The 25,820-nt window shown below is 40.8% G+C and overlaps 2 protein-coding genes across 2 annotated transcripts in view; one reads left to right on the plus strand and one right to left on the minus strand.

Moving 5' to 3' along the window:
• LOC127977487 (ventricular zone-expressed PH domain-containing protein) overlaps nt 1–25,820 on the minus strand; it is a 136,643-nt gene that overhangs the window by 17,268 nt on the left and 93,555 nt on the right. The window contains exon 12 of the mRNA XM_052582373.1: nt 19,487–19,604. Within this exon, the coding sequence (XP_052438333.1) occupies nt 19,487–19,604 (118 nt within the window). The remainder of the gene's footprint in view (nt 1–19,486; nt 19,605–25,820) is intronic.
• On the plus strand, nt 8,925–12,624 carry LOC127977488 (uncharacterized). Its single transcript, XM_052582375.1, has 2 exons — nt 8,925–9,929; nt 10,237–12,624. Exon 2 carries the CDS (start codon nt 10,523–10,525, stop codon nt 12,479–12,481), a length of 1,959 nt encoding a protein of 652 aa, XP_052438335.1. The 5' UTR covers nt 8,925–9,929; nt 10,237–10,522; the 3' UTR covers nt 12,482–12,624.

The raw sequence follows: 25,820 nt of genomic DNA on the forward strand, positions 1-25,820 counted from the left end.
TAGCACCAAAACACCAGAACTCTGTGACGTCAGTTATCAGAAATTATGCTGTTTTACGAGAGAAGTGATTAAGTTAACTTTCCACTTTGATAATTTGTTACTTTTACATGATAGGTATAAGAAGATGGTCGCACAGAACATGTTTCTGTGTGTAAAGACACAAGACGCCACACAATAGTACACAACTGCAGAGCCACAGTGCTGATGAAAGGAAAAGATGGGAAAGCACAACACAATGATCAGACTTCAAAATAACATACATTTACATAGAAAAACTATAAAAAAATAAATAAATAAAATAAGCCTGGGATAACATCATGTCTGTCAGAACTTTATGACTGACCCAAAGCAGACTTCTTCTGTCAGCGTGTCCATGTGTAGTCATTACATTTTTTTTGTTGTTCATACATAGCATGTTACCTGTTATTTACTGTTAATGTCACAACTTCTAATACCGGAAAATAACCAAAACTGATTTATCGCTATTTCTGAAAAGGTCCTGTTAACATAGTACCTCTAAAGCATAATTTACCATTAAGATAGCATGTGTAAAACTGACTATATTCTTCCCAAGGAAAATAGAAACTCAACACCAAACAATGCTCTTCACTAACACTGCTATCCTCTTTCTGGACTGCATGCTATTTACACACACAGAGAATTAAGGGTGAAGTTTTCTCATTAGACAAAGTAAAGTGTTGCCCAGTGTTTACTATCATATTGAAATATCTGGTGTGCTTCAGGCACTGTGAATATTTTGTCTCCTGCCTGTGTTTGCTGGGTCAGTCTGAACTACACAAAGCATTTCACAGATCTCTCATGGGTCTATTTCAGTTAAACAGGAAGCTGTGTTATAGCCTTTCCAAGATGGTACAAAGCAGCCCATTGTCTGAGTTTTCCTTTTTTTTCAGCAAGGAAAACATGAGAATCTGCAGTGCTTTGATAGCCCGCTTAAGATTAAGCAAGACTGCCCTCTGATAATCACCTAACTATGATCCCAACTAGCAAAAGTTAAGTCCATGGTGTATTTGAGAACACTAGTGTGCTGATTGGACCTGCATCAGTTTTCCGGAAAACAAAAAAGGGCCATTGTTTTTTAGTTAAATTAGTGTAACCCTGGGTAAACTTGGATTAATTAAGCCTTAAGATCAGTGGTTCTCAACCCACTGATCAACCCACGAATTAAAATGCAGTCCACCATGCTGAACACAATAAAAAAAGAAAAAAAAGAAAAAACTTTCAGTTTGACAATTAATTTAATTTTTTTTTACATTAATTATAAAATTTACTAAAGAAATATAAGCTATATGCTAATGTTTTTATGTGAAATTATGTAGTTTTTTATATATTATTTTCAGACATGAGCAGACCTACTCACATAATTTTTACGCATTTAACGAATACATACAAGTGCGCACTTTGGTAGAATTCCATTCAAATATTAATCAACAGCCATTAGTTTGGTAAAATTGAGCATCAGAATGGCCAAATTAGTTTTTAAGGGAGAAATGCAAGCGAATGAACACATACAAACCAGAATATTCGGAGTATCAGTAGTGATGGAGAAGTGCTGGATTTTCGGTTTGCCCCACAAGAAGTTCAGGCAAATGAAAACACCCATACTATGCAGCAATCATCCTTAATTGAAGAAATGTGGCAAAACATCTCTGAAGACAAGCTCATATTATTAAATTAGAAAGTGCTTTCCATATTTGGATTAATATAGGCTACATTTGTGAACGCACATTTTCTGCAATAAAGTCATGCTCCTGTGCGCGTCTTAGAGACTGCTTTTTTGCAACTTCATTGAGCTGTTACTCCTTTCGAGCCGAATTTCACAAAATTGGTCAGCTCCCGACAGCATCAGGTGTTTTATTTATGGAGAGTAGAATTATTTATTTCTTTGAATGTAATCGATTAGATTTCATAATATTTAGGCTATAATATTATAAATTAGGTTGGTTTGTATTGGTTTACGAAATATGTAAATGATATGCGTGCAGCCTGCGAGACTTGCACTTGGACCATAGTGTGGCCCGGTTGGAAAAAAAGTTGAGAACCACTGCTTTAGATTATACATTATTTCTAGTGTGATTAATTGTGTATTTTGATTGTAAATGTTCACGTTTAAGTTTTTTTATTGTTTATTTTTAAGAGTGGTCACCTATATTTATAACCTTCAGTATGCAAATATGGGTAAGCAAAATCATTCATTTTGATTGGTTAGTAAATGTAATCCTCCCAACAACTGGTTGGTGTATTCTGATTGGTGGATTAAGATCCTTTTTGAGGGAAGAACCATTGAATGACAGGAGGAGAAGAGAGAGAGAAGACCCGAGTTTTGTTATATCAGTGATTGTCTTAAACTTGCTATTTTGTTATGAAGTAGGTATAGGTTTAGCAAGAATACATCTGTCAGTGTTTAGACTGCGTTTCTGGTGTAGTTCGCTGTCTTAAATATGAGTATTTCAAGCAAGTTTTATAGTCTAAGTGTCTCACTCTGCATTGTTTTATTTTGCAGTTTTGTATTTGAATCAGCCACAATGCATCCTAGCAACAATCCAGGCCTGCAACGGTTGGGGTTGATGAATGCATGTGTGTTGTTATATGTTAAAATCTCTATCATCTAGGCTTCTGGACCCCCTTGGACACAGAGGATGCACTGTCCAGATGTCATCGTTACTCCAATCACATGGTCAGCTGAGACTCTTCCTCCAACCGAACCTCCTAATAACACCCCGCCGGGTTGCCCACCGGGACACCTTTACATCCCCAGGACACGGCGCACTCCACTCATCCACTCCACGCATACGTCACTTGGCACTGGTCATCCGGGGGTCAATGAAACCCTCTCGCTGCTAAGGGAATGCTTCTGGTGGCCCAACGTGGCCTCGGATGTCAGAAGGTACGTGAGTGGATGTACCAGCTGCGCCATGTCCAAGAGTCCTCGCCACCTACCATCTGGTAAACTCCTTCCTCTGCCCGCTCCTAATCGCCCGTGGTCACATCTAGGGGTGGATATTTATAACGGACCTTCCACCCTCTGACAATAACACCTGTATATTGGTTATAGTGGATAGATTTTCTAAATCCTGTCGTCTTCTTCCTCTAAAGGGCCTACCTACAGCCATGGAAACGGCTGAATTGATGTTCAACCCTGTCTTCAGGTACTTCGGCCTCCCAGAAGATATTGTGTCGGATCGAGGCCCCCAGTTCATCTCCCGGGTGTGGAGAGCATTCCATTCCCTCCTAGGTGTGGCCACCAGCCTATCCTCCAGCTATCAACCCCAGTCAAATGGGCAGATGGAGAGGAAGGTCCTGGAGATCGGATGCTTCTTCCGTACCCTCTGCCACGGCCACCAGAACTCCTGGAACCAATTCCTGGGTTGGGCCGAGTACGCACAAAACTCCCTCTGTCAACCCAACCACCTCTGTTCCCCTGGTCAGGAGAGCCCTCGGATGTCCCCGCCGTCGACTACTGGTTCCGGGAGAGCGAGAGGGTCTGGGACGCGGCTCATCACCAACTACAGCGGGCACTTCGCAGACGCAGGACGACAGCCGACCTTCGCTGGTCCGAGGCTCCCCACTACCAACCCGGTCAGAAGGTCTGGCTGTCCACCCGGGACATCCGCCTGCGTCTACCCTGCCGCAAGCTCAGTCCCAGATTCATTGGCCCGTTCACCATCACCCAGCAGATAAATCCGGTCACGCATAAAATCCAGCTCCCTCCTGAGTACCGGATTTATCCCACATTCCATGTGTCACTCCTTAAACCTCACCATCCTTCTGTTTCTCCCTCCACAGAACCATCCTAGATGACGGCGCAGCCTATTCAGTCAAGGACATCCTGGACTCCCGGCAGCGTGATGGGCAGCTGGAATATCTAGTGGACTGGGAAGGATACGGTCTAGAGGAAAGTTCCTGGGTACCACGCAACGACATCTTGGATCCCACCTTACTTGATGCCTCCCAATCGACCAGCTCCCAGGGGAAGAGGACGCCCACCACGTCGTCGGGATTCCCGGCCCTCAGGAGCACACCCTCACCTGAGTATTAGATCACATCCACCTGTTCCTCATCACCCACTCATCAACGCTGCAATACAAAAGCCACACACACGCACCCAGTCTTTGTCCGGTCACGTTCGCGACAAGATCATTCCTGTATGCTTACTATAAGGACTAACTCCTCTTCTACTCTCTCCAGAGATTCTCTCCGAAAGATCCAGTTCCATATCACAATAATGATGTATTGGGTGTCGGATACACTTGAAGTTGTACAGCCAAAATCAGCATTTCAAATTTCAAACTGGAAGAACAAATGAAAAGCCTTAGATGAGATAATTGTTGTTCTGGTTATTTCAACCCAAAGTTTTCTGCAGATGTCTGCATTACACTGCTGGTAATGAGTGATAATTGAATTAGTGTATGTTCATCCCATAAGCAGCACAATAATTCTCTATGAATTCCAAATAATTTTAGCTTTTTCTGATATTCTCTGTCATGCATGAATCCAAGCACTTGAATGACTGTGTGAGAACATGAGCAAAATAAATGTAAAATGTATGTTTTGTAAATCCCAGAATATTAAAAGCATCTGTGATGGATTCTGCATTACATTTGTTTGGCTTCTCTGTCTATTTTATTGCGAATATGATACTGTACTTAAAAATGAGTTTGTCTGTTTGTGGTCATGAAACTGAAACATACACTATGATAAGAGCAGAGGCCAAAACTGATGCTCAGCAAGTTAAAAGCAAGGAATTTTGGTCTTTCTGAAATTACAAAATGTCCCAAAACATTGTAGCTGTTTGTGACGCACTCAAATGTGCTCTCCCATCACAAGCGAAGTACAAACCTGCAGTAAACAGTATATTATACTAATTTGGATGCAGCCCATTTGGAAATCTGGATTTTGGCAGTTCCAATTCACATGTAGCACAGCAAGAAAAAATCCCAATGGGAAAAGAGTTTGAGTAAGAGGTTTGGAGCACTATGTTACCAATACATCACTATATCTTTTGAGGTAAGTATTTTTTATTCCAGTTCTCCTACAATTGTAAACAATGAGGCTATTCCTAGTCACTGTAGGGAAAGAAAGGCTAGTATTTATTTTTCTGCTGGTTGGTGTATGTTATAGATTTTTCTCTGGGATTTGGAACCCGTTCTGCATTACTGTTGATTTAGAGTAACTAAAGAAAGAAGCTCCTGCTGAGAATGTGGATTCACTTCTATAGCATTTAATGGACAGGGTTTCACATATTTTAGCAAAGTTGGAGTACTTCCAACTCCATGTCGAAAACAAAACATAAGATAAAGGTTTGAGAGTTTATCTGGGGTTTTGAAGACGTTAAGTAATAAAATAAAATAAATACAAATAATGATTTTTTTTTTAAAATAAAATTAATACATGAATGAACGTTAGCATCCTTGTTACAGTGTAATTATACAGTCCATTTAAGTACTGAATAATATTAAAGTACATGTCATGTACTAAATAAATGGTTAGCATTATGTTAAGTGCATGTAATTATTAGTGGTTTAACAATACATCGATATAGAGCGATACATTGATCAAATGTCTCATGATACGATGTATCGATGCCACACGTAAAATATTGATACCTGTAGTATAAAAAGGCACCTTGTTTTGGTTATGTCTATATTTTCAAGCAGTGTTCATCTATGTATTACCACCAATGTGTGCGTTTTTGTCAATTGATCAATTTAAATGTAAGAACACCGTAGTTAAAGGCACTTAATATAAAGTGGATTCTACTTTGCTTTTAAATTTTTTTTGTTAGTAATAGCAACAGAAATAACATTAAACAAAGTGTGTAGACTAATAAAATAATATCTTCCAGAGTTTCCAAACAGTTTCCAAATAGTTTGGAAGCAACAAATGTGTAACAGATATGCAGGTCAGCGATTCATGGGTTAAATTCTGTTTTATAAATTCAGACTGTTGGTACTAAATGCCAGCCTGGCTGGACTTAAATTACTTTACGATACCCATGCGAGCCTCAAAGGATACCTGAAACCCCCCCAAATTCCTCCAACACACTGGAGACAAAGGAAACCTTTTTGTATAAGTTCCTTACTTTCATTTTATTATTAATATGTATTTTAATTATGTTTTTGGATTGCATAAAATGGTTAATCCTTGTTATGTGAAGAGTATAAGTTGCAAGCTCATACTTTAGGAAATGTCTCTCCTCACTTTAACTTTCTCAAAAGGAAATGTTCTGCAACCCCCACACTCCTTGGTAGCTCGTAAAATTTTACGACCACACAGGACAGGAGAGAAGCCAAGTCACTGGCTTCTTTTGAACAATGCATTCTATGGAATGTATTCATTAACTTTCTGTTTTCATGTTTTATAAATGTATTACGTATTCCCTTTTGGTACATTTAGATGTTTCCCAACATCTGCAGTGTTATCATGTGTTAAACAAATCTTTAAATGTGTAATTCGATCTAAAAATTAGATCTTTGGTCATATATATATTATGTCTAGTCTTGTTCTAATCGTCATGCTTTGACAGACCCATTTATCTAGAGCAAAGTAATGAAAAATGTATTTAATCTGGAATAATGAACTTGCTTTAATATTCCTGATGAAATCGGACAGGCCCTAAATCATCAGGGGGTTGTCTCAACCGAGACAAAGGAACTTTCCCTCCGCTTCAGATCGCGGACATTCATTGGATGCTCCCTCGAAAATGGGCGTGAACTATTTCAAGCTATAAGAATTGACCAAACAAGGTCCACCCTCTCTTCTTGCGCTCTTCTTGCTCTTCTTCCCGTTCTCCGTTCTCGGACACGTCGCTCCGCGCGGCCTCGGGCCGCGCTCAGTTCTCCTCCCCCCTCAGCACGCGGACTGAGGAGAGGAAAGCCATTTTCATGGCTCATTTGGAAACTTTCATTTTCGTTGTTTTGTTTTCTTTTCTTTACTAAGTTTATTCAACGATTCGCCTCTCCACACAATGAAGACGAATTCTGGAACATTGTTTGTTGAACCTTTCAAATACCGCGCGAAGATGAACGAACACCTCTTTGCAACAAAGGAACACGTGACTCCACACTCACGCCAAGATCCAGCGCAGCTTGCACGCGCGTCACACGGCCTCCGGCCCACGCGCGCAGTTTTCAAAGGACCACGTGACATCACACGTGCGTCGCCGGTACCACGCTCACCCACTGGGCCATGCAAGTATCGTTTTCTATGGAGATTTAAATGCTGCTTTAAAGTGTTGCTATTATTTGATTCGTTGTTGGTTCCACTAAGGTTTACTGACTGATTTTCATACCTGAGCTCATTCTGTGATCTCTCTCGCTTTCTACACTTCTCTCTCTCTCTCTCTCTCTCTCGTTCTCTCTCTCTCTCTCTCTCTCTCTTTTATTTGGATTCCGTTATGTCTTGTAAATGTTTATTGTCTGTATTTTCGTACGCATATTTACTCTGTGTGATTTGTAGTTTGATGTATTACTAGTTGAATTATTAAAAACCCATATATAAAATGATTGGCTTTGGACTCCACCCCACTCACATTACGAGTCACTGAAATGTTTTGGTCTTTAGCTACAAGCTCTAAATTTAGAAACTAAATTTATCATAAGGATAGGATAATATTTTCATGGCCAGAGAATACTTTTCCTTGAATTATAAGGCGTGATAACTTTATTGAAAATTGATAGGTCTATAGTGGTGTGCTGGACATACCACGGTTTGATCTGCAATAATTTACAGTAAGAGATATCACAATAATTGATATGAAGAATGTAATATTGACATATTAATGAGTAAATTACAGTGCCCTGTGATTAGTATTGGTATTGGCAATTGAGCTATTTTTCATAATCAATAAAATTAAATGTAACTGTCATCTGAGATATATATTAATCAAATTCTTGATTAATTATTCAAATTCCCTATATATCATTTGAGTTAATTACTATGTAAAATTCATTGTTGTTACATTTTGGTGGAGGAACGCGGCCATTTCAAACTTCGTTTTGTGAGCAATCAATCTGTGTATATGGTTTTTAATAATTTCTGCACGTGCGCTATGAAATTATGTAACGTTACTGGTGAGATAAGTCGCAAGACGCGAACTCACTCAACTGACTGAGGCAAAAAGCTGGTCAGTCAGCGCTAGGTATTTGTAGAAACTTAACAGTATAGTCACTGTTATTTTTGATGAAAGTAAACTGCAGTATAATGTTAAAAGTATCCTGTTAAGAAAGACCAAAATCTTTTTACAGTGAGAACATTTTAATATGAATAATTAAAAGATGAAGAAATCTTTTATTAGTTGCAACATGTAAATCTGAACATGAGCGATGTTCCTCTGATTCAGTAAAAAGGCCTTGTTATTCAATATCGTTATTGAATTCGTGGTAAACCACAGTAATATTCAAAAATAAAACGATAAAAAAAAACTCCTGGTCTAAAATTGGCTTAGCTACCCGATTTTTAAACCTAAAACATTTAAATCATAAGTGCTATTTTGATAAATGTTTATTGGAGTCAACAGTTGGAAAATTCCTGTTTTTATTACAGTTGTATTTTGGAAGTGAACGGATCCTTCCTTCATCCTATGTGAATATATAGCACCTCAGAAATTAAAACTTTCTGTTTGTTACTTGTGATTTTTGATGCAGAAAATCAGCCTGACAAACGATCAGATAAATTCTAAGTCATATTGAAATTGTAATTCCTCTATCTAAACACTAGAGGGAACGTGTGGGTTAGAAATTTCAGGGTACGCCCTGCTTTCTGATTCCAGCTTGCATGAGTGCAAAGCTGCCAACCTGTGGCCATTTCAGATAATGCGCTCTGATTGCTAATTTATAATCCCCTGTGATGTATATTTGAATGGGATGTCTAAATTCTCGATAATTATTTGCATTTACAGCTTTGCTCGTGCACATATTATTACAGGGAAACAAAAGAATGTTCCCTGCCTTTGACTGTTCACATTTACTTTGAGTTTAGTTCAAACATGATTTGAATTAAAATGTAATTGTTTAATAGTGGAAATCTAGATGTGTCAGGTCAACCACTGATTGACCCACTTAGAAGGTAAGCCATCTAGTGGCAGTCTCCTGTTAAATCGACTAACAGACCTCTGTCTTTTCCTTTCTGTTTTGAAACTGCATGTCTACTTTTACCCCTTTTGATTGATCTCACACTGTTTGATTAATTTCATGATCATTAATGATAACTTACAAGCTATCAATGGTTATTATAGGATATTATTCCGATTTTCCTTTTAATTCTTACATGCTTATTTTAAATTTTGATTTAAACCAGTTTTGAATTTTTAATTTGAATTAAGTTTTCTGCTCAGCAGGTTAAAGACAGAGAAGCAGTACTTTCCCCCCCTTGTGGTGAAAACCAGCTACTCCTTCTCCCTTGTTTCATTACTGTCTTTTAATTTGATGTTTATTATTTTGCTTCTCTCTTTTGACTTAGGTTATTTTGATAATTACCATTATTATCATAAATTCCTTTGTTTTGTTTTATCATGATTAGGTAAAGCTGTTACCTTTCCTCTCTACATATAGTTACTCAATTGATGTTAAACAAACCAAACCTTAATTAACTTTAAGTTTCCTTTGTTCATCCTTTGTGTATTTGATTGTAGAACTCCCTTGGTGATTGGACAGTCATCTCAGGTTTCCAGTGAGCAAGGCTGCCCGATCGGTGTTACCGATACTGGCTGCGAGTGAAACTCGGTCCCTCTTGTCTCAAGAGACATCAGCAATTTTGGCACTCCAAAGGTTGTGCTAAAAGTCACAAGCCGTGCTGTCCTGCGACACGCCAGAGTAACGGAGGACCGGGGACACTGCGGTTCAGTGTTTGGGGAGCACCGGGGAGGTTGACCAAGCCACTGGTTCCCACCTGAATGACTTCAATTCAACCAGGTGAACCAAAAGTGATAAAACCTATCCACTTATTATAAGCCACAGAATATTAGATATTCCCCCGGATATATTTTAAGTGTTCTGACCCTTTTGCTTCTTTAAGCCACACCATATTTCTAGGTTTCCTACCCAGATAGCCCACTCACCTGTTGGCCCTATCTTAAAACCTAGCAGTAGGCTCAGGCCTCCTTATTCCCACTAACACATTGTGTTTCTATTGTTTTCATCTCATTTCAAGTGTTGTGCTTCACTTTGATCTTTTTCTACCCTCTGTTCTGTTGTGATTTGTTTCTTTCATTTCACATAGAGACAGTAACCTGGGAGCCACCAACGAAGTTAAATAGTAGAGCGACCACCAGCAGCCGGTGTCATCACACGACCCGCTAGGCTACTGCCTGTCAAATCTCCATTTCAGGTCCTTCGTTGACCCAAGTTAATTGGCTACTTAACTGTCTGACTGTTTGCATCAGTCAGCCCCAAAATTCTCATAAACGGCACAGCCCGTATGAATATAGCTTGTTAAATGTAGAACGAACTTGCATTGGTCTTTTTGTGTGTGTGTGCTGTGCTTCTCTCACCGACAGAGAATCAGGATGTTCCAGGCATCCAGTCCAGCAGTCCACGGGGGCAACCTCTCGACATGGTTGAAAGCAGTGACGACCCCCTTCCTGCCCAAGGACGCCAGTAACCTGCAGCACCCAGAGCAACTAGACACCGAGCTAGATGAACTGATGGCACGCGATCCAAACCAAAGCGACTACTACAGAGAACTCGCCAGGATCTTCGGAAGCCTAGTTCACATTCTCGTCACCCAGGCACGGCTCAGTGAACGGAGCAACATCGCGGAGGAGGCCTGGAAGGACCAGGCCCCAACCCAGAGTCATCTTGATCAGCTTCTCCTCGAGACCCAGAACCAGCGCGAGAAAGAGGACGACACAGATCCAGAGCTACAGAAAGGAGGTGAAAGACTTCACAATGCCCTGCAAGATCTTCGCCTCGACACAGATCAAAGAGAACAGCTGGAGAGAGAAGCCAGAAAAGACCTCAACAAAAAACTCCAGCAAGGTGACGCTCTCCTAAAAGGAGCAGAGACTGAATTGAAAGAAAGAGACTATAAAACCTGGGCCTGCAAAACACACTTGCAAGCGGCCCAAGCTAAATTCAACAAGCTTACTCTGCAGAGAGACAAGCTCCAAGATGAACTTTACACTGTTCACACAGAACTGAGACAATTTCACAGATTACAGAGTGGCTGGATCGGAGAAACGCACACCACAAAATTTCTCCCGGGCCGCCACTCCAACCCTTTCAGCCAAGAACCCAGAGCTGGAAAAGGGGGTGTAGTCTCCCTTCTAAGGAAATCACCAGCCAGCTTACAAGAACATCTGTCAACAACGGAGGGAAGAGAACCCTTCCAGAGAACGCATGTCACCAAACCCTGCACTGCTCACAGAGAACTTCACAAGCTAACCAGAAGCATCTCTACATTCAATCCAGATCCTGCAGGAGGACATGATGTTCATGCTTCTTTACAAGCCATTGACTTTCATTTGCAAACTGTCGCCAACGTGACAGATGTGAACACATTGTACCTGTTAAAAATCACGGCCAGCCGTGATGTGCATTGCTTTCTGGATCGTCAACCAGAGACTGTCAAAGCGTACTACCAGCAACTGCTACAGACTTTGATTCTTGAATTCTCTGATCCAAACTCAGACCATGGGCTCCTTATTGCTATGGACCTCAAACAGGGCCGATTTGAAAACCCACAGACTTTCTGTAGTCAGCTACGAAACACCTACTTCGGAGCATGCAACGAACCAGGTATGGAACAGGATTTCAACTTAAAAACTCTGTTCCTCCCAAACCTACATGCCAGTTGGAGTTTTCATCTCAGAGTCCCAGCGTGTCCCCGTAACAGGACTACACAAGAGTTACGGAACTTAGCCCACAAAGCTTGCACCAAGCAAAAGACTATCTGTGAAAAGACTGTGAAAAAACCCAAAGTCTCTGTCTCTGAGCACTGCTTGGAGTTAACCCTAGATGGCGCCCTACAACACCACAGTCACAGACATTTTTACAGAGAGTCAATACCGTTCCAAGCCAGCAGAGGGCAACACAGTGCAGCCACGTCTGAGACAGCAGAGATCCTGAGGGTGCTGAAAGTGCTTCTTCACATGAAAACTCACAAGGAAGATGAGCCAAGCACCCAGAACACTGCCCGTCATCTACAGACCACAGAGCTAACTGTCACAGCACAAGGTGACAGCAACACCCAAGCTCCACAGTCAACACCTGCACACCCTGAACGAGACAGCACAGGTACCACAAACACAAGGTACCAGAAAATGCTGTTTCGACTACCTGCCTTCGCAGCGAGCTACACAAGACCACCAACCACCGATCGTCCCACCTGCCCTGATGCCAACATTCCTGGGCAGCCTTGTCAAAAAGGGGGTGGGCCGAAAAGGAGTCAACAGGGAAGACCTGATCGACACAGGATTAAACCTGACGGTGATCTCATCTTACCTTTTCAAAAGACTCCAATTTGAAGCTAAGAGACAAGATCGAACTCTTACACCTCAAACTTATGAACTGAATGTACAGGTGTACAGACAGGATGACATCCAGTTTGAACAGGTTGTTTCCATTCACCTGACATTCGTTCCGATGAGTCTAATACATCCCATGTATGTCCCACCAATGAACACTCATACATTGCTCATCGACATAGACCTGCTAGAACACTTTGACCCTTTTCTGAACTTCAAACAGCTAAAAGACTTTGCTCAAGTGCGAGAACCTCTTTCTCTCCAGCCACACAGGTTGCTAGAGCCAGACTGTCAGGTCGCAGAGGTCACGGGAACTCCCACAGAGCCAGACGGTCAGGTCACAGAGGTCACGGGAACCCCAGCAGCCAGCCATGAGTACAACGCCCTAACAACAGGCCCAAGTTCAAGCCTCTGTACCTTAGTCAACAAACAGGGTACGGTGGTACCAGCTTACACCAAAGGGGTCGCTGTTCGGCTCAACCTGCAAGGTGGTCAAACCTTACACCACACGCTGGGTTTCTTCCAATCCTCACCTGAATGTGTGGAACTCGGACTCACACTTGCAAACAAGCATGTCAAACACCAACACCTGTTCCAGCAATGTGATAACATCACAAAAACACACAATGTGATCGTGTACTGGAAGAAGGTAAAAGGACACTCAAAGTTACCAAGTCTAGACGAGGACTTTAAAGATCACACTGACACCCTTGCCAAAACTGGCACACTAAACAACATTCTGTGGTCACTCCCAACCCACCCACCCACATTCAAGGTTGAAGTGATTACACACAGCACAAGAACTTTACTAGCTAAACTGCCTACCTCTGAATCGCTTACGCAGGCTCCGTTGTCTACACAGACCAACATAGCGGACATGCGGGCTTCTGAAACCTTGATAATGACTTTGTTTTACCACCTCTCAGACCCCTCCATCCACCCTGGCAACCAGTCTACAGTCACTGACAACCAAAGCCCCAGACCACTGCATGATACACAAACCATGCTGCGTGCACAGAACAATATTGTGGGTTGTGCACCGTCTGACATCACAATGCCAGGGCGTGTAATGCCACGGAGCAAAAGGGGGATAAGGCCAATATATTTCCATGACGCAGCATGTGCTGCACCACGCAGCACCAGAGCCACTGACAAAACACTGAAGCAAGCGTCATGCCAGCAGCAAGATGTGGCAAAACATGGGCGAGGGCGAGCTAAACCCAGTCACCGCCCACGAAGCAAAGAGACTGTCCTGTCCAACCAAAGACAGGCCTTGTTTGTTTCTTTCTCCCCTTTCTCTCTCTCGCTCCCTATTATCTGTACCAGGATGCTGCTGTGGTTTGCCGTGCCGTGCTGTCAGCCAAAGAGAGGACAGCTGCCACCGAGAAAACCGCTGAGACTCCTGACTACCGATGACAGGGCACACTACCCCAGCACTGTAACCGAATACAGCTGTACAAGGTTCCGATGGAGAGAGGACTCCCTCACTCACACTGAGGCCGATGTCAAACACCTGTTCAGCCAACATGAGAAAGTGACGGTTACACAAATGGAGTTAGGTGGACACCACCACCGCTCCAAACAGTTCCCGGGAGCTTTGCTTAGAGCCGCTGCTGCTGCCGCCAGAATGTTTAACATTGTTATGTCCAGTGTCAATGCAGCGAACCAGACTGTAAACTCCTTGAAACCACTGTTTACTGTCTTCCAGAAGAACTTTACCCAGACTCAGCTGTTTACAGCATGAACAACAGCCATGCTGTGGGAGGTTAGCTCCTCCAAAGACAGCCTAACCACGAGTAAAACCCCACCATACATGATACCCTTAAGCCTTGTGTTAACTGTGCTGTCTTACACCATCACCATGCCAGCTGACCTGCTACGAATGCACCTGGCCAACTCTCTGGATAGCGCCTTCCTACGGCACGCAAACCCCAAACAGGGAGAAGTGAACGTGCTCCTGAACCAACTCATCAGCGAGTCAAACCAAGTCTACAGACCTAAAGACATTGTCAGTGTCAGGATGTGGAAGAGCAACACCCACACCAAAACACACATTCCAAATGTGGTGGCCTACCACGACAGCAACACACAGCTGTACCTGGCCCCAAATATGCACATGTGTACTTTAACCAAAGACATTCATTATCTCTGCCTTAGCAAACCCTTCCTCAGACACAACTCTGAAGGAATCTGCGAGCTGCAACCCTGGGTCAGCGATACGCGCTGCCCTGCCGAAGCCAAGCCTCGTACACAAGTCACAGAAACGCAAGCAGAGATTGTGGGTAACAGATGGCTCGTCAACACTCCTGTGCGCTCAGCTATGCTGACCTACGACCAGCATGACACCGCCACCCGTGCCAACCTGCTGGACCAAGTACTGAAAGGTACCACCCAACACATTGACATTACTCCTGTCGATACAGCCCTCCAAGCAATGTCTCGACAGCCCATTCTGAACCAGTCATCTGCGGTCCTAGCCTGGACTGCTGCCGACACTGCACGGTGCATCTCCACCGTCATTGGTCCCACCCTGACTCTTGGCGTGACCTTCATCCTATACAGGATACTCAACGAGATGCAAACCTCTACAGCCAAACTCACGACAACTGTGGCTGGAGGTCTCCGATGGAATCCCCGGAAAAGGGACGCAAAGTCAAAGACAATACCGAACCTCACCAAGCTGAATCCTCAGCTTCAGGAACCACCTGTCATCATGACCCACCTGCTGCATGACCATCACGATTCACCTGTCATCTGCCCATCCGGATGATTGCCGTCCGATGATGTCCACACAGGGACTTCATCTGACGTAAAGGGGGAGATGTAACAGATATGCAGGTCAGCGATTCATGGGTTAAATTCTGTTTTATAAATTCAGACTGTTGGTACTAAATGCCAGCCTGGCTGGACTTAAATTACTTTACGATACCCATGCGAGCCTCAAAGGATACCTGAAACCCCCCCAAATTCCTCCAACACACTGGAGACAAAGGAAACCTTTTTGTATAAGTTCCTTACTTTCATTTTATTATTAATATGTATTTTAATTATGTTTTTGGATTGCATAAAATGGTTAATCCTTGTTATGTGAAGAGTATAAGTTGCAAGCTCATACTTTAGGAAATGTCTCTCCTCACTTTAACTTTCTCAAAAGGAAATGTTCTGCAACCCCCACACTCCTTGGTAGCTCGTAAAATTTTACGACCACACAGGACAGGAGAGAAGCCAAGTCACTGGCTTCTTTTGAACAATGCATTCTATGGAATGTATTCATTAACTTTCTGTTTTCATGTTTTATAAATGTATTACGTATTCCCTTTTGGTACATTTAGATGTTTCCCAACATCTGCAGTGTTATCATGTGTTAAACAAATCTTTAAATGTGTAATTCGATCTAAAAATTAGATCTTTGGTCATATATATATTATGTCTAGTCTTGTTCTAATCGTCATGCTTTGACAGACCCATTTATCTAGAGCAAAGTAATGAAAAATGTATTTAATCTGGAATAATGAACTTGCTTTAATATTCCTGATGAAATCGGACAGGCCCTAAATCATCAGGGGGTTGTCTCAACCGAGACAAAGGAACTTTCCCTCCGCTTCAGATCGCGGACATTCATTGGATGCTCCCTCGAAAATGGGCGTGAACTATTTCAAGCTATAAGAATTGACCAAACAAGGTCCACCCTCTCTTCTTGCGCTCTTCTTGCTCTTCTTCCCGTTCTCCGTTCTCGGACACGTCGCTCCGCGCGGCCTCGGGCCGCGCTCAGTTCTCCTCCCCCCTCAGCACGCGGACTGAGGAGAGGAAAGCCATTTTCATGGCTCATTTGGAAACTTTCATTTTCGTTGTTTTGTTTTCTTTTCTTTACTAAGTTTATTCAACGATTCGCCTCTCCACACAATGAAGACGAATTCTGGAACATTGTTTGTTGAACCTTTCAAATACCGCGCGAAGATGAACGAACACCTCTTTGCAACAAAGGAACACGTGACTCCACGCTCACGCCAAGATCCAGCGCAGCTTGCACGCGCGTCACACGGCCTCCGGCCCACGCGCGCAGTTTTCAAAGGACCACGTGACATCACACGTGCGTCGCCGGTACCACGCTCACCCACTGGGCCATGCAAGTATCGTTTTCTATGGAGATTTAAATGCTGCTTTAAAGTGTTGCTATTATTTGATTCGTTGTTGGTTCCACTAAGGTTTACTGACTGATTTTCATACCTGAGCTCATTCTGTGATCTCTCTCGCTTTCTACACTTCTCTCTCTCTCTCTCTCTCTCGTTCTCTCTCTCTCTCTCTCTCTCTCTTTTATTTGGATTCCGTTATGTCTTGTAAATGTTTATTGTCTGTATTTTCGTACGCATATTTACTCTGTGTGATTTGTAGTTTGATGTATTACTAGTTGAATTATTAAAAACCCATATATAAAATGATTGGCTTTGGACTCCACCCCACTCACATTACGAGTCACTGAAATGTTTTGGTCTTTAGCTACAAGCTCTAAATTTAGAAACTAAATTTATCATAAGGATAGGATAATATTTTCATGGCCAGAGAATACTTTTCCTTGAATTATAAGGCGTGATAACTTTATTGAAAATTGATAGGTCTATAGTGGTGTGCTGGACATACCACGGTTTGATCTGCAATAATTTACAGTAAGAGATATCACAATAATTGATATGAAGAATGTAATATTGACATATTAATGAGTAAATTACAGTGCCCTGTGATTAGTATTGGTATTGGCAATTGAGCTATTTTTCATAATCAATAAAATTAAATGTAACTGTCATCTGAGATATATATTAATCAAATTCTTGATTAATTATTCAAATTCCCTATATATCATTTGAGTTAATTACTATGTAAAATTCATTGTTGTTACAAATGACACAAACTCTTTTTAGTTCAGACACACCTGATTGAATTTTATGATTTTAAAAACCATTTGTTCTAAAGGCAATGCTTACATAAAAAATTCTACAGTTTTCTTGTGTAACTTAAAATGCCAATTGAAATGTACAAATTAGATAGGACAGTGAAAGAAAAGCAGCCAAAAGCTAGGATGCACTTCATGAAATTTCCACAGCAAGCATCATATCGGTAGTTTTGCAGCTGTATAACTGCATTCTCTCCCTCTTGTTTGAATTTCTTATTAATGTCGGATCCGGACTCTGGAGCACTCTAAAAGCACAGAATATGCTTTATGAGCTGATGACACACCAGACTTCTGTCAGACCGTAACACTGCCAAGGTATGTGCTGACTGTCCAAGCTTAGCTTACCCTTCCCCAAATCCTTATTTCTGTAAACATTCACCTCGCTCTATTAAGAATCATTACATTTCTCTGCTAATGGAAACTGTCCCACATTCCAAATAAGTAGAAAAGAGGTAGAATGTGTGCTACAACCCTCGTTTAATGAGCGGCTCTTGCTATTGAGGTTTCAAAGAGTCTTTTATTCCCACCTTGGCTGCTGGATAGTGGTTGTGTAAAAACATTTCCTTTCTCATTAAAGTGTCTCTTTGTGGCCTAAACATTTGCTTTTTGAAGTAAAAAGTGACGGCATCAAAATTTTATGTACTGTAGCAATCCAATACTCCACCAAACAGCAGTGAACAATTTTAACATCCAACTCTGGGGGTGTAAAATATTAAAAGTAGAAAAACATGATGACTAACAACTAAAAACCAAAGTAAAGACCCAAAGCCTACAAATACTGTCTACTGAGCATAAAATATTAGAAGTGCTAGTAAATTAGAAGTTTTGTGGGATAAGAAGCTAGTTAATTTCTTCAACGTTGCATACTATGGTGGTTTAGCAGCTAGTTATGTCACTGTACCGGAGACGCACCCCTGTTTGTGTTGGTCTCTTTACAAATGTACATATTAGTTATTACAAACAAAAATAATCCAAATATATTAAGTAAACTTTCATTTAACATATTTCAATTGATTACATATTTTAAAATATCATTGTGAAAAAATAGTTTTGCATTGTGTTGATTTTAATTAGTTAGTAGTCACACAAATCTTTGTTGGTGAAGCTAGACAAACTACATTGACCTTCTGATGAAACTTATGAAGCAATTAAGCTATTTTTTATAGAAACACATTGTTTTAGACCTCATTACGCAACCTGCACCAACGGCAATGCAGAAGCTCTGTTAAACACATGGAAAACGATGGCGTGTTTCAGCAACATCAATGCTCAGACCTGAGACTTTCTTTTTTTGTGATTCAAATGCCTATAAATGATCTCAGATGAAATAGCCATGCTCCATGTGCACCAATTTACAATATAATTCATTGTTTTAGGTAAAAATTCAGGCCAGAGGCAAAAACCTTCTCCATTGTAGTGTAATTGGTTTTTGTGGAAAAGCACATCTGTATATCTGGAAAAGATTCAAAACAAAGCAACAGCGATTCTGGATGCACTTGAATGGGATCAGAAGCCTCTTTGTTTAAATGATGAACATCCTAATGCTGGACTGATGTAAATCTCATCTACAGAAACGAGACAAACCACCTTCTCCTCTATTTTTTGTTTCTTTCTTCTCCTCATGGAAAACAGATTTCAGAAATACTAACAGAGGACTGAAGCAGTATGTGACATCTGGAGTCCTGATGTGCTTTTGCAAAATCATGTAGCCGCTAATCATTAATTTCAGAGAAGGATCAACTGTAACTCTTTTAAAACCATGACTGTTATTAACTGACAATCTTGCCCTCTAGTGAGCTGTTAACAGCTGTGACCGGATCGAGTTAGCAAGTTGATCTCAAGGAACCAGATAAGCACAAGCTGTGAACGAATCATTAAGACCATTTTTTGTGAACAGAAACTGATTCATTGAAAAGACTCACCATTACTTCTCTCACTCATCAGGGACTAAGTTTGGTTATTTGCAACTGAATAACCTTGAGATATTGTCATAGGTTTGACTCATTGATTGTGTGCATGTGTTTATACAAGACCAACAGGAAGCAAATCTCATTTACCTGTGGCTTTCTCAGGGTTACTGCACATGAAACAGAGCCAGCCACCCTCCTCTTCACAGTAGCTGAACAGGTCAAAGAAACGAACCTCCTCCAGATACATCTGCAAACTGTCCACATCCTGAGAGTGAATACAGAGAAGGAGTGATGAAATTTAGCAGATGAAACTACAGCACTGAAGAAGACACACAAGAGAAAGTGTCACTAGTCACCACATTTATTTCGTACATTTTAATGGAATAGAATAGACACTATTGAAATACAAACCCGATTCCAAAAAAGTTGGGACACTGTACAAATTGTGAGTAAAAAAGGAATGGAATAATTTACAAATCTCAGAAACTTATAGTTCATTCACAATAGAATATAGATAACATATCAAATGTTGAGAGTGTTAAATGTACATATAGGGAACAGCTGGAGGACCAATTTGCAACTTATTAAGAGGAGTTCAGACTGCACGATTTTAGACCAGTTTTTGGCTCGCTGACAGGTTTTGAGAAATCGACGACAAATGTCCGAAATCACAGGCAAATCGATACTCGTTCACGCGAGTGAAAATCATGCAGTGTGAATGAGCAAATAAGAGATCTGAGAGAATCTCCGTTTCAATTCATCAACATTTAGATGAAGACTATTGACTATCATTGTGCATTGGTGTCAAGAAGAAAGAAATCTTAACATTCAAATCAATAAAGTGTACCCGTTCCAAAAACTAGTAAGCTGTCTCTTTTTGTTACTTTTTGTATGTACAGGATAGGGCTTTTGTCATAAATGTAAGCCATTTTGCTAGCTTCAGCTGGCAGCATCTCTCCAATATTTTGTCCTTAAAGTGATAGCTCACCCAAAAATAAAAAATCTGTCATTAAAGGGGGGGTGAAATGCTATTTCATGCATACTGAGTTTTTTACACTGTTAAAGAGTTGGATTCCCATGCTAAACATGGACAAAGTTTAAAAAATTAATTTGTACGTTTCCAGGTTTGTCACAAGTTTCGGAAAGTTTTTTTCGAGTATGGCTCTGTGTGACGTTAGATGGAGCGGAATTTCCTTATATGGGTCCTAAGGCACTTCTGCCGGAAGAGCGCGCGCTCTCGTATAGCAGCACACTGAGAGGCTGAGCACAGACTCACTGATCAGAGCGAGAGCGTCGCGAAATGTCACAGAAGTGTGTTTTTGTTGCCAGGGCAAGACAACCCTGCACAGATTACCAAAAAAAAAAAAAAAAAACAGCATTAAGGGACCAGTGGATGGAGTTTATTTTTACAGAGCATCAACAGAGTTGTGCAAGTGTTTTTGTTTGTTTCCTGCATTTCGAAGATGCTTGTTTTACAAACAAGGCCCAGTTTGACGCCGGGTTTGCACATCGTTTATTTCTTAAGGATAATGCAGTCCCAACCAAAAAGGGTCACGATCGTGTGTTGGAACCGCATGCGGTGAGTAAAACTGCTTCAAATATCTCTGTGTTGTTAACTTAGCTATCGGCGCGTAAGCACATCAAGTAAACAACATGCGATGTTGTCATCAAACTGCACTTTCCACATGTACAGCTTAAAAAAAAAAAAAAAAAAAAAAAAAAAAAAGACGACATAAAGTGGAACTTAGTCATTTTCCAAAACCGCTAAGCAAATATATACAGTTTTAGTACATACCACATGCTCTTGTTAAATTTCAGCCTCTGGATCTGTGTCACAGCTTCCAGACTCTCTCAACGCAAAAGCCTACTGGCGCTCGTGATTCTTTAGCTCTGCCCACACGTCACGCCTCCAGCCTGTCATGTTTTTCCGGGAAAAATCGATACAGACTATCTTTCTCTTATGAATATAATAAAACTAAAGACTTTTTGGAGTTATGAAGGATGCAGTACTACTCTATAGGTACTCAAGATTAACAGGATATTGAGTGAATTTCACCCCCCCTTTAAAAATTCACCCTCATGTCGTTCCAAAGCTTTAAGATCTTCGCTCATCTTCAAATCACAAATTAAGATATTTTTGATGCATTCCGAGAGCTCTCTGACCCTCCTATAGACAGCAAGGATCCTTACATGATCAAGGCTCAGAAATGTAGCAAGGAGATCGTTAAAATAATCCATGTGACATCAGTGGTTCAAACGTACTGTGATAAAGCTACGAGAATCCTTTTTGTGTGCGAAAAAGACCCCAACAAAAATAACCACTTTATTCAACAATTTGTCTCCTCTGCATAACCCAATAGTGCCATTTTGTAGAGTAAACAATGTATGCAATGTATGAACATGGCTGCTGACCAAAATGGCACTATAGTGTGAAGTGATGGAGATGAATTGTTGAATATCAAAACAATAAAAAAGTATTCTCGTAGTTGTATAACATTAGCATTGAACCACTGATCTCACATGGACTATTTTAATGATCTCCTTGCAACATTTCTAAGCCTTGATTGTGTAAGGATCCTTACCATCTATGGGAGGGTCAGAGAGCTCTTGGAATACATAAAAAAAATCTTAATTTGTGTGCTGAAGATTTGTGTCTTACAGTTTTGGAACGACATGAAGATGAGTAATTAATGACAGAAATTTCTTTTTTGGGTGAACTATCAATTTAAGGGCAAAATACTGGAGAGAAGCTGCTATAAGCTAGCAAAATGGCTAACATTTATGAAAAAAGCACTATCCTGCACATATAAAAAGTAACAGCGAGACAGCTTACTAGTTTTTGAAACAGGTACACTTTATTGGTTTAAATGTTACGATTTATTTCTTCTTGAAACCAATGCAGTGCACAATGATAGTAATCATCTAAATGTGCCAACTAGAACTTCCAATGGATGTGAGGATGTGTGGCCTTTAGAAAGAGCAGTCTGCCAAAATGAAGACAACCAATCATATTTGAAAATTATCTGTTTTTACAGATATCAAAATAAGTGAAGTGACCAATATACTGAGTTGAGGTATTCTGGAAATAGATGATCACAAACATCACACAGAAGAGTTGGGAGAAAAACAAGGATTTTTAAGAAGTCCTTTCCAAGAAAATTACAATCACTGGCTTGTGTATTGCCTCCACCCTTAAAGGGATAGTTCATATAAAAAGGAATATTCTGACATCTATTACTTACCCTCATCTCGTTACAAAGCCAAGTGAAAATCATTCATCTTTGAAACACAGATTGAAAATATTTTTAATGACAGATCACTGTGAAAGTTTGTTCTTGTGCATTAAGAATGAATGGATGAGCTGCCGTTGACCATATTGGATGGGCTAAAATCATTGTTCAAAAAGTCAATGACTTTTGATGAAATTTGGTTGAATGGCCTTTCTCTGGAGGGACAGAAAAAACATTCTTCAACATTCTTCTTTTGAACATTCTTCAAAAAAAATTAAAAATTGTGTTCTGCAGATGAGTCATACAGTTCAGTAAGCGATGACAGAATTTAAAATTTTAGGTGAACTATCCCTTTAAAATTATAAATCTTGAGCAATACAGAGCTTTTTTTTTTTTTTTCTTAGAGCTCTGGGGAACTATTCCATTTAGGTCTGATTTTCTACTTTCTGCATTACACACAGTTTCACCACAAGCAAATACAATCAGGTCATCATTCATTCCAGCTTTCTCAGACCAGAGGCTCAGAAAGATGAATGGAAAGAGTTTTCACTATCTTCTTCAGCATGGCATCACATCACTTAGATTAGGGTGAAGGACACAATAAAGCCAACTTCCCGTGACAATAGACCAACACAAAATTTGTTTGAAAATAAACTGCTTCAAGAAACCTGTTTCAAGCCCTAAGAACTTCCATTAGAACTACATGATACAAGTTGTTCAGACCTAAGAGTAGTCTGACACAAGTTGTAGACAAGTGTTTAATTTTTACCTATCCTCTGAGTGACTATCACAATTGAGAGATTTTATTTCTCTGAGTTTAAAGAGTAACTAAACCCTAAACCAACTTTTTTTAGTTAATGATCTATAAGAATGGGGCTTTATTAGTGCTGTTCATTGTTTCAAGTAACTTTTTTGACATTTGAGTATAAAGTGTTTTAATTCTACAACATATGGTGTAAAAACGTCTGAGTGCCCTCTTCAGGTTGAACGGTGGCTACTGCAGTTGATTTTTCCTATTGGATGTTGCGGTGGCAAGTGACGTAAGCGGTGGCAGGTGACGCAAGCAGTTTCCAGCTCACCAGGCCCCTTGCTAAGAGCTACCACGCCCCTGGCAGTATAAAACCATCTTGTTCCGTCAAAATCACTGTAGTGAGGAGTTGGAATTGCAAGTATTGAAAACGATCAGGATCAGGATTATAGCATCTATTTAGCATATCAATTATATAGTTATTTAGATATTCAAGTTAGCGTAGATTTATCTGTATTTAGTACAGTGGTCAGGATGGTAGGTAGGTGTGTTGCTGGTTGTGACAGCACTGCTGGACTGCATAGTTTTCCAGCAGACTTTAAAATTAGGCGCCAGTGGTTGCATGCACTTGGCCTGGAAGACCGAAATTTCGGTTCCAAAAGCCAAACGGCCGTTTTTCTTTTTTTTTTTTTTTTTTGCCAAGCGGCTGTGTCTGTGTGAGCTTGTAGCATACGTGCATGTAAGGACCCAAATTCGCCGTGATTGGCTTTCCACCACCACGTGACGTGACGGGACGGGGAGGATTTCTGAAAAAACTCGCAGTCACACAACACAACTGTAGTTGTTTTTTTTTTCAAAACGTTTCCGGCTACACTTTATTAAAGTCATGCCGAGTCAGCAATGTGCAACATATGCAATAATAGTATTGCAACCAAAGCCGGTGTTAATGATGCATTTGTTTGGATGAGTGTTTTGCCCTCCCTCCCTGTTTAGTTTGGTCTACTCTATTGCGTATCTTGAAACGCCCCCTTTCACGTCGTATAAAAAACAGAGAGAGAGAGACAGATTTATCCGGTAAAGCGAATTTCAATACTCGAAAGATGAATTCATTCTCTGTACGCGCATTGTCTGAAATGCTGCTCACAGCGCGTGCTTTGAATGAGTGAGCGCAAGCTCTGAACGCTCGTGAATAGTTTAAAATGCTTGAATCAGCAATATTTAGAAACAAATGCAAACGATCGGTTATGATCCGTTTCACCCCTTCAAGCGAGTGAACAACGAGTTTACATCACTATTCACGATAGCCCATCGGACTGGAAAACACAATAGCCCCAGGAGGTGGGGCTAACGATTTTGCGAGCCCTGCACCTCACATCTATTTGTGAAACACTGGTTTCCACACTGGTTTCGTTAAAAACAAAATAAATGATTATTTTAAAACATTGACTCAAAAGAATCATGGGTTCACTAATCTGATCATGAACTTGTATTACCGAGTCAAAGATGAGCTATTATTGAATGAATTATTAAATGAACAGCTGTTGTTGTTTTTTTCAACGGAGGATCAGTTGCCCTATTGGTTAAAATCCCCAAACTGTTTACTTAAATATAAAATTAATAAATGACATAAAAACAGGGGCGTTTGCGTTATGATGTGGTGGGCTGCTGTGGGCCAGAAAGCCTGGGCAACTTTTTGGTCCCAGTCCACCGCTGAATAGCACACCCCTATCCAAAAAGCACAACCAGTTGTATTAATAATGTTATCCTGAGTGTGAAGTGTTACCAGAATTTGTTTTAATTAAGGTGAAAAATAAAAGTTTTGTGTTTAATGTATTTGTGCTGATGTTGAAATGGATTTCAAAACATATGGTATCGAAAAAAGTATCGTTAAGAACCGGCATCGAAACTGAGGTATCGAAATTGGCACCGGATCGAAAGATTTTGAACAATACCCAGCCCTACACAGCTCGCGCTGAAAAGCGATGCGATGTGGGAGTTAAGACCGCAATTTGAGCCAGTTGCTCGAATTGATATGAAGACACCTCGACATCCTCCATTCCACAGATGAAGGTAGGTGAGAAAAGTCCTCTACTTCAAATGATCGCTCTGTTGCAAAGCTAGCGTCATTAGTCACTCTCCATTTTAGCGTCTCTGACAGCAGCTGTCAATCAATCCGCCGCACTCGCTCAGCCCCGCCCTCGGTTTGTCCCCTCTATCACCGCTGTGATCTGCCCACTTTTCAGCATTTTTCAAATATTGTCAGTGGGTGGAGTCAGGCTCTGACCAGGGGTTTAGTTACACTTTAAAGCAAAGGGAGATGAAAGACCATCCATCACATATCTTATGTTTAAATTTCTCTTTTTGCTTGCCTGTAGATTGATGAAAATCATTATTGATCCCCCACAGACAACCTATCTGGCAACAACAGTCAAGTCATCTTACCACTGTCCTGCCATTATTTATTACACGCCAACAAAATCAGTGTAAGATTCGAGCAAGAAAT

Source organism: Carassius gibelio, chromosome B18, assembly GCF_023724105.1.
Source record: "Carassius gibelio isolate Cgi1373 ecotype wild population from Czech Republic chromosome B18, carGib1.2-hapl.c, whole genome shotgun sequence".
NCBI lineage: Eukaryota > Metazoa > Chordata > Actinopteri > Cypriniformes > Cyprinidae > Carassius > Carassius gibelio.